Raw genomic sequence first — 8,652 nt, 5'->3', positions numbered from 1 at the left:
ATCACTCAGACATGTGATACATCATAAAAGAAATACCTCATGTTTCCTTTCTGTTAAATCAAAACAACAAAAATAAAAAATAAAAAATATTTGAGATAAAACCGGAAAGAGATTCCATCAGTGGAATCCACTAAACATATAGCACCACCAATGCACCAACGCTGATTGAAAAACAAAAGCTCATCAGTCATTTTAAGATATGCAAAATCAGCTGCCACCCTGGTCCTGACCATCGTTTTAAACACCCCCACCAAGTCCTTCCCATTGCCCTCCTCCATCTCAGTCTTGTGGGTTTTATAGATGGCCAGCTTTGCCTGTCCAAATAGGAAATTTGCCAGTGTGCATTCCCCTTTTCTCCCTTTAGTGTACCTCACTGAGGAAACAAACAGATTGTGGTTAAAAAGAAAGCAAAGTTTCCCCAACAATGTCTTTAGAAGAGAAAACAAAGGTAACAGTCTGGAGCATTCAGTGAAAAAATGAAAAACCGTGTCCGGGGCCGGGCAGAAAGGGCAGGTTGGCATGACGTCATGGTTGAACCTAGAAACAAAGCGATTAGTGGGGATGGCCAAGTGAAGGACGCGCCACTGCAAATCCCCCACTCTTTTGGAGATGGGAGGCTTGTACAGCAACCTCCATGTGGGAGAAAAGTCTGGTGGAGACTGTCCATGTTCGCGCCACTTGGTGTCTGGACGACTGACCAGCTGATTGAAAAACAAGGATTTGCTGCATATGTTATAAAGTGACTTTCGGTCAACTGAGGCTAAACTTAAATCAGTAAGAGCATTAAAAGTCAACAGGTGTCCCCCTCCTCTCGATGCACACCTGGGAGATATCCGAAGATCAGGGAAAGCCACCTGTTCTGGTGTTCCAGCTACAACGCTGTTTGCTGCAGCACTGAGACTGTTCGGGAGGGAGGCTCTGAGCCTACCCAACAGGTCAGCCACCAGGCGCAGAGACCTCAGTCCAGTCTGGGCACTAACCTCCAGTGCCAACTTCCACCTCCCGTTCTCATGGTCCAACAGGTCTCCTAGCTTGGTTATACCTGCTCCCATAAATGCCGAGATCAGGCTATCCCCGACTCTCTCCTGAGTGGGCATGAGAGGATTAAAGAAAAGGGGCTCCTCTGTACCATAGTTTTGATCCGGAGTTCTAGAGACAGTTAATATATTCCATGCTTCCAAAACTGATTTATAGAAAAAAGGTAGATGAAACCCTTGTATCCATTGAATATTCGCCATCAGAAAGAAATGTCTGTCCAGTGAAAAAGCCCCGATGCCATGCATCACTGACCTCGCAAAGGAAACCCAAAGCACACTGTCCGGCACATAGAGGAGACATTGAACTGTCTGTAGTCTCATGGAGGCAACCGTACTTGCCAGGTGAATCAGTCCCTGCCCTCCTTCAGCCACTATCAGACACAAAACCCCCGGGGCCAGCCAATGATAGCCATCCCAAAATAAATTTACAAAAGCCTTTTGGAGACTACAGAGAAGTGAGACAGGGGGGTCAAGTACAAACGCTTTGTGCCACAACATTGATGCAGCCAGGTTATTGACCACCAGCACCCGTCCTCTATATGAGAGCTGCGGTAAAATCCACCTCCAGCGTTGCAACCGACCTGTTATCTTCTCCTCCATCCCCTCCCAGTTCTTACTCATATATCCAACCGTTCCCAGATATACCCCCAAAAATGTAAACCCCTCCAAATTCCAGGCACAACGTTGTGGCAGAACCGGTGGTGTTGAGTCCTTCCAATCTCCGATTAATAGGGAAGAACATTTCTCCCAGTTAACCTTAGCGGACGCGGCTCTTTGATAGGTTTGTAAAACCTGGGAAAGCACCTGTACATCCTCCTGCGACTGCAAAATCACTGTTACGTCATCCGCATAGGCTGTAAGTGACACGGTAGGGGCCTGTGGAATCCCTGGTGCAGCGATGGTGCCCAGGCGTGCCCTCAGCATCACAAGGAGAGGTTCAATAGAAATTGCATAAAGAAGCCCAGAGAGGCCACACCCCTGCCGTATTCCTCTAGACACAGAGAAAGGTCTGGTGAGTGAGCCGTTTATCTTAAGGATGCTAGAAATGTCTTTGTGTAGCAACTTGATGAGACCTATGAAAACTGGACCAAACCCAAAAGCCTCCAAAGTTCTAAACAGAAAACCATGATCGACCCGATCAAAAGCCTTCTCCTGGTCTTAGGAGAGAAGGCCCAGGTTCAGTTTATGATAAGCTGCTGAGGTTATGATGTCACGAACCAGAAACAGGTTATCAAAAATCGATCGATTTGGGATACAGTATGTTTGATCTCTATGGACCACTGAGCCTACTACAGCCTTTAACCTGTTGGTGAGTGCTCTTGAGAAGATCTTTGCGTCCACGCATAGGAGGGAGACAGGGCGCCAATTTTTTAAGTATCCCAAATCCCCTTTTTTGGGGAGCAAAGACAGGACTGCCCTGCGACAACTCAAAGGGAGATTTCCCTGTTCAACAGACTCCTGGAGGACGGTATGCAGGTCAGGCCCTAAAACAGACCAGAAAGCCTTATAGAATTCACCCGACAGACCATCTAAACCAGGCGACCGGCCAGAGTTCTGCTGTTGCACCGCCTGAGTGAGCTCACTGTAGGAAAAGGGGTGCTCTAGACTCATGGCCTCCTCATCTCCTAATCGTGGTAGACCTTGCAGGAGCTCATCCCCCGCAGATACATCACAATCTTCAGCTCTAAACAGATCTTCGTAAAAAAACAATGAAAGTGACCTGATGTCAGCTGAGTCAGTTGTCTCTCTTCCACCAGGGAGCTTGAGACACTGCATATTCTCAGTTTTTGATGTCCGCTTCTCCAGTCCAAAGAAAATTTTTGTGGGGCCATCCATGTCTGCATAAAGTAAATAGCGGGCTCTCACTAGGGCCCCCTCCCCCCTATCCTCCAGAAGGCTCCTGAGTTGTAACTTATTTTGGTTCAGATAGGTCTCAAAACCTGCCATATCCCTACCACTGGCCTTCGCAGTTATAAATAAAATCTCTTGTTCTAGAGCTTCAAGTTTTATCTTAACCGCTCTGGTGGAATTTGCGGTGTATTGCTGAGAAAACAATCTAATCTGGACTTTCCCAAGGTCCCACCACTGAGTTAGGGACTTGCATCGTGCTTTCTCCACCCTCCAGGTCTCCCAAAAAAAGGTGAAGGAACTCACAAACCCCTGATCCTGAAGTAGCCTACTGTTAAAACGCCAGTACGGGCTCTTCGGCCTATTAAGTGTGGTGAAAATTGACACATTGACATAGTGATGGTCAGACAGGCCCATCGGGGTGATACTGGTCTTAAAAAAACGTCCCCTATCCTGTTTTCTGACATAAATACGGTCTAGCCTTGCCCCTGATAGCATGTTTCGATTAGTTTTCAACCAGGTGTACTGTCTAGACCCTGGAAATTCCTCTCTCCACACATCCACAAGGCCATGGTAAGCTATCAACGCCCTCAGCTCATTGGCTGATTGGGGATGAGGCTCATCATGGTTCCTATCCAAAGTGTGGTCCAGTGTGGAGTTAAAATCCCCACTTAGAATCAGAACATTATCTGGGGGGCAGCTTTTTAGTGCGTCAGACAGTGCTTTAAAAAAAAACACATCTCTCCTGACCTAGGCAAGGAGCATAGATATTGAAGAAAGAAAAAACCATTCCATCTAAGGAGGCATCAACCCTATGTAGGCGTCCTGCTATTATGCTCACATGAGACAAACCTTGCCAAGGTAGACCAGGAGAGAGAAGAGTAGCTACTCCAGCACTGACACTAGAACCATGACTCAAAAACACTGGTCCCTTCCAATCCATTTCCCACTGAGGCTGGTTATCTTGGTCGGAGTGACACTCTTGTAAAAAGACAACAGAGGACTTTTTAAGATGAATATATTCCAGTAGTGCCGCTCTTTTCTTAGAATTTACAGCCATTGATGTTTAGGGTCCCAAGAATAATAGTGGCCATGAAGATGGTAAGAAAAACCAACCGTAAAAACAAGTTACGAACACTCATTAGGAGGTACTGTGGATTTGGCCCGACTACTTAATTCAGCCCTTACTGTACTCTGCAGTTTCTTGATTCGGAAACGCTTCTGTATAGTAAGCTCTGTCATGGTGGCATTCCTTAAAGCCGCAGTAGAGGAGAGGAGAAACAAATTATAGTCAGGAAAGAAAGATGTAAGGCTTATCTTACGCTGACCCTTTGTGTCGTCCAGAAATTTGTTTAGTCTGGTAATAGAGTACAAATTCTGCTTACCCTTCCGAACAAACTTCCCTGGAAACTCCACACTCTATCTCCCTGTACAGGCTGCTGCACATTCTCCATGATCACTTCCTGGTAGGCTTCTCGTTAAAATCAATTTCTGATTCATTCTCAGAAAGCGCCCCACTCCTCTCTAAAGAACGCGTTCTGCGCCCAGTTTTCGCCCCCGCCTGGCTCACACGGCTCTTCGCTTTACGCTTGCCGCTGCTCCGTTCTGGTTGACTGGCCGGTTTCAGCTGCTGCAAACCCGCCGTTCGGTGCGCGTCCTCCTCAGCGGCGTCCTCCAGCGACGCGGCGATCTCTGCGTTGTCCTCAGCGGCGTCCTCCAGCGACGCGGCGATCTCTGCGCCCTCCTCCGTGGCGTCCTCCTCCGTGGCGGCGATCCCTGGCTCCTCATCAGCTTTGCTGATGAGACGTTTCTCCCGCCAGTTGAACGCCCCCTGTGCTCCAGCACCAGAAGGACCAGGGATCTGGGAGTCCACAACCGGTCCCGGTGCCAAAGGTGCGGGATCGGGGGTCGGTAAATCCGCAATAGGTCCCGTTGGTAATGGTGCGGGACCGGGTGTCTCCGCAACAGGTAGGCCTACCGTTGGTGTTGGTGCGGGACCGGGCATGCGTTCACCCTGCGCCGGCTCCCCAGAAGCCCGACTCGCCGTCGCTGCACCTGCACCTGCAGTGTTCTTGGCCCCAGGAGGCCGTCCTCCCTGCTCTGTACCCGGGCATGATCCCCTGAAATGTCTGTGTTCTCCACAAGCGAAACATTTCATGGAGTTTGAGGAAATGTATATAACATAGTCCTTCCCTCCATGCGTCAGCTTAACAGCCACGTCCAGGTCCCGATGCTGTTCACTCAAAATCATGAACGTTTGTAATCTGAAGCTCTCCACATGAAATAAAGTCTGCTTCTTAAAGCCAACCGAGAACCGGCCTTATCGGTGCCGTTTGTTTCCCGTATCTGGAGAGGATCCTCTCCAAAATCTCATCTTCAAAATAAGGGGGTACATTAGAGAGAACAACCCTCTTGGCAGGGGACGATAGAGGTAAAACTTGAACAAATAAGTCCTTCATGACAAGCCCTTCCTCGATCAATTTATCCACCAAAGCGGTTTCCGATAAAAAAAACACAATGGCTTTATTCATACGAGAGGCAGATCTGATTTTCTTTCCACCACCAATTACCTCGCACATTGCCAATAAAACATCCTCCACCGTAACCGAGGCGTCCGGCACGCACCTACAGCCATGCCTGGGAGTGAGTACGAGACGGGGCTTCGCGGAACCACCTGTGGTGGCCATTCTACCAAATGTTTGTTTGCCGCAAAACTGCGGCTGGCGAAGCGCCAAGCCGGTCAAACGCGACCTTTTTAGACAATGTTACACTTGACTTTAGACAGCTACTTGTTCGAAAATAAATAAATAAAAAAGACGCCAACATTGGCCAAAAAAAAACGGAAAACGATTACGCACTGCTCTCAACACGACCAGCTCCGTCAGAGAGAGAGAGAGAGAGAGAGAGAGAGAGAGAGAGAGAGAGAGAGAGAGAGAGAGAGAGAGAGAGAGAGAGAGAGAGAGAGAGAGAGAGAGAGAGAGAGAGGGGGAGAGAGGGGGAGAGAGGGAGAGAGGGAGAGAGGGAGAGGGGGGAGAGAGGGAGAGAGAGAGATAAATGGAGAGAGGGAGACAGAGAGTGACTAAGACGAGAGAGAGAGAGATGCTGGATGACTGGTGATTCACTTTGTTCCAGTGGGCACTGGGCAGCGCTGATGTGAGCGGTGCAGACAGAGCCACTGAGCGTACGCTACCCTCAATAAACCTACTTAAGTGGATTAGCAATGCTGCCCCGGGGCCCCCCCACCGACTTAAGGCTCTTATCACACACACACACCCAAACAACCCCCCCAACCCCCCCCCCCCCTCCACCACCACCAAAAAAGAAAAAAAAACTCGAAATCAGAAAAACAAGCACACAAGAATACTTTTATTTTTATCAGCTTCCTTCAATTTTTTTGTGGGTGAAACAAACGCGTTTGGGGGGTCGTTTGCAACCGGGTTCGGTGTGTGTGTGGAGGTGGGAGGGGACACACACATGCAGAACCTAAAACAAAGAAAGCCATGCTGGTAATGTTCCTATAGAGCGGACCCCCGACTGGGTGGTGGGTACGGAGGGCTGGCTGCCGGAGGTTGTCGGAGACCTGGTTGTTATTCACGGCACCTGTTGTGCCAGCGCGGAAACAGATGTTGTGTATACTTTACCAGTTTGAGGCTGGTAACTATTGGCAGCTGTTCCCCTCCAGGAACACCGTGCCAGGAAATAGATGCAATGCTTACAAATGTCTTCCTTTTCTGTGGTTGTTTGCTTTGTTTTGTTTGTTTCTGTGTGGTTGTGTGCGTGTGTGTGAGTGTGCGTTTGTGTTTGAGTGTGTTTGTTTCGGTGTGTGTGTGTGTGTTTATGTTTGCGTGTGTGTGCGTACCTGAGAGTGTGGCCCTGCGAGTTTATTTATATGTGGGTGGTATGTTCATTATGTACACTTTTTTAAGGGTATCTATGGACGAACACGCTATGGTTCATGTGTCGTCACCGTCCTGCTGAAGCAGCGGGCGACACCCTGTACTGACGCACACACACTGTACGTCGTGCTGGGAATTCATTTTGACTTTAATTCAATTCAATTGCCAGCATCCCAAAAAAGCATGGCGCACTTAAAAAAAACAGGCGCGGGAAAGATTATGAAATGGAGGGCTGGGTCATGTGTAATGATAGGAATCCGAGTTTATAGAACGAGATGTTACATGGTGACTAAAACCCCCTTTCACTGCGTGTGGGTTGTGTGTGTGTGTGTGTGTGTGTGTCTTTCCCATACAGGTCAAGACTGGCCGATTTCCACATGAACTGCATTGTGACTCAGCACACAGCGAGCAGCTGTCCCAACGAAGACAATTACCAGGCCTGCTTGGCCTCATACGCCCGACTGATAGGTCAGCAGCGCCGAGGCTCTGGGTGAACTGTGTGTGTGTGTGTGTGTGTGTGTGTGTCCGTCACTCTGTGAGTCCATGTGAGGAAACACTGTTGAGCAGTGTATAAGTGCCTGCACACGTGCGTGTGTGTGTGTGTGTTCATGTCTGGGTCTGTCTGTCTCTCTGTGCGTCCATGTAGGGAAACACTGTTGAGCAGTGTATAAGTGTGCGCACGTTCCTGTGTGTGTGTGTGTGTTCATGTCTGGGTCTGTCTTTTTGTCTCTCTCTGCGTCCATGTGGGGAAACACTGTTGAACAGTGTATAAGTGTGCGCACGTTCCTGTGTGTGTGTGTGTGTGTGTGTGTGTGTGTGTGTGTGTGTGTGTGTGTGTGTGTGTGTGTGTGTGTGTGTGTGTGTGTGTGTGTGTGTGTGTGTGTGTGTGTGTGTGACTGCATGCACACATCCGTCAGAAAGACACAGTTAATCCCCAGCCACACAATATTTTCTCAAAATGTGTGAGTGGGGGGGGGATCCATGCTGAGATAAAAGGAGACGGGGAGAGTTGTGCAGCGTGGACACAGGGGAGGGAGAGAGGAGAGCACTCCAAATACACTTATCTCCAGGCTGGAGAGAGGGAGGAGGGAGGGAGGGAGGGAGGGAGGGAGAGAGAGAGAGAGAGAGAGAGAGAGAGAGAGAGAGAGAGAGAGAGAGAGAGAGAGAGAGAGAGGGAGAGGGAGAGAGAGAGAGAGAGAGAGAGAGAGAGAGAGGGAGCGAGGGGGAGGGAGAGGGAGAGATAAAGAGAGGGAGAGAGAGAGTGAGAGGGAGAGAGAGAGAGAGAGGGAGGGAGAGAGGAAGGGGAAGAGAAAGGGGGAGGGAGAGAGAGAAAGGGGGAAAGAGGGAGAGAGAGAGAGAGAGAGAGAGAGAGAGGGAGAGGGAGCGAGGGGGAGGGAGAGGGAGAGATAAAGAGAGGGAGAGAGAGAGAGGGAGGGAGAGAGGAAGGGGAAGAGAAAGGGGGAGGGAGAGAGAGAGACAGAGAGAGAGAGAGCGAGAGAGAGAGAGAGAGAGAGAGAGAGAGAAAGAGAGACGGCGTTCTGCCTGGACGTCCCCTACACAGTGGCCCGTGGGGCCCCTACCAGCAGTGTGGATAGGACTGAGGTTGGCTTAATTAAAACAATCGATGGCCATCTGTTTGCTCCCAGCAAATGTTCTTCAAATATAGCACTGCAGTAATTGCGAGCCCATTTTTTTCCACACGAGCGGACCTTATAATCAGTTTCTTAGAGATGCGTCTGCATGGTCAAGTGATTGCAGGGGACGCACGGGGAATTTAAAAGGACTACCTGTTTGAAAATTGAAATGCACAAACGCTGATCGTCGGGAAGGAGAAAGCACCTCGCCGCCGTTCCCCCTGATCGTAGCTCCCG

General features: G+C 49.4%; 1 protein-coding gene across 1 annotated transcript in view; it reads left to right on the top strand.

Moving 5' to 3' along the window:
• Positions 1-7,114: 7,114 nt before the first annotated feature.
• The window catches only part of LOC132459667 (GDNF family receptor alpha-2-like), a 19,332-nt gene continuing 17,794 nt past the window's right edge, over positions 7,115-8,652 (top strand). Inside the window, exon 1 of the mRNA XM_060054339.1 lies at positions 7,115-7,249. Coding sequence (XP_059910322.1) covers positions 7,159-7,249 — 91 coding nt within the window. The 5' untranslated portion in view covers positions 7,115-7,158. The remainder of the gene's footprint in view (positions 7,250-8,652) is intronic.

Source organism: Gadus macrocephalus, chromosome 6, assembly GCF_031168955.1.
Source record: "Gadus macrocephalus chromosome 6, ASM3116895v1".
NCBI classification, from domain to species: Eukaryota; Metazoa; Chordata; class Actinopteri; order Gadiformes; family Gadidae; genus Gadus; species Gadus macrocephalus.
This window is presented reverse-complemented; position numbering and strand designations above follow the sequence as displayed.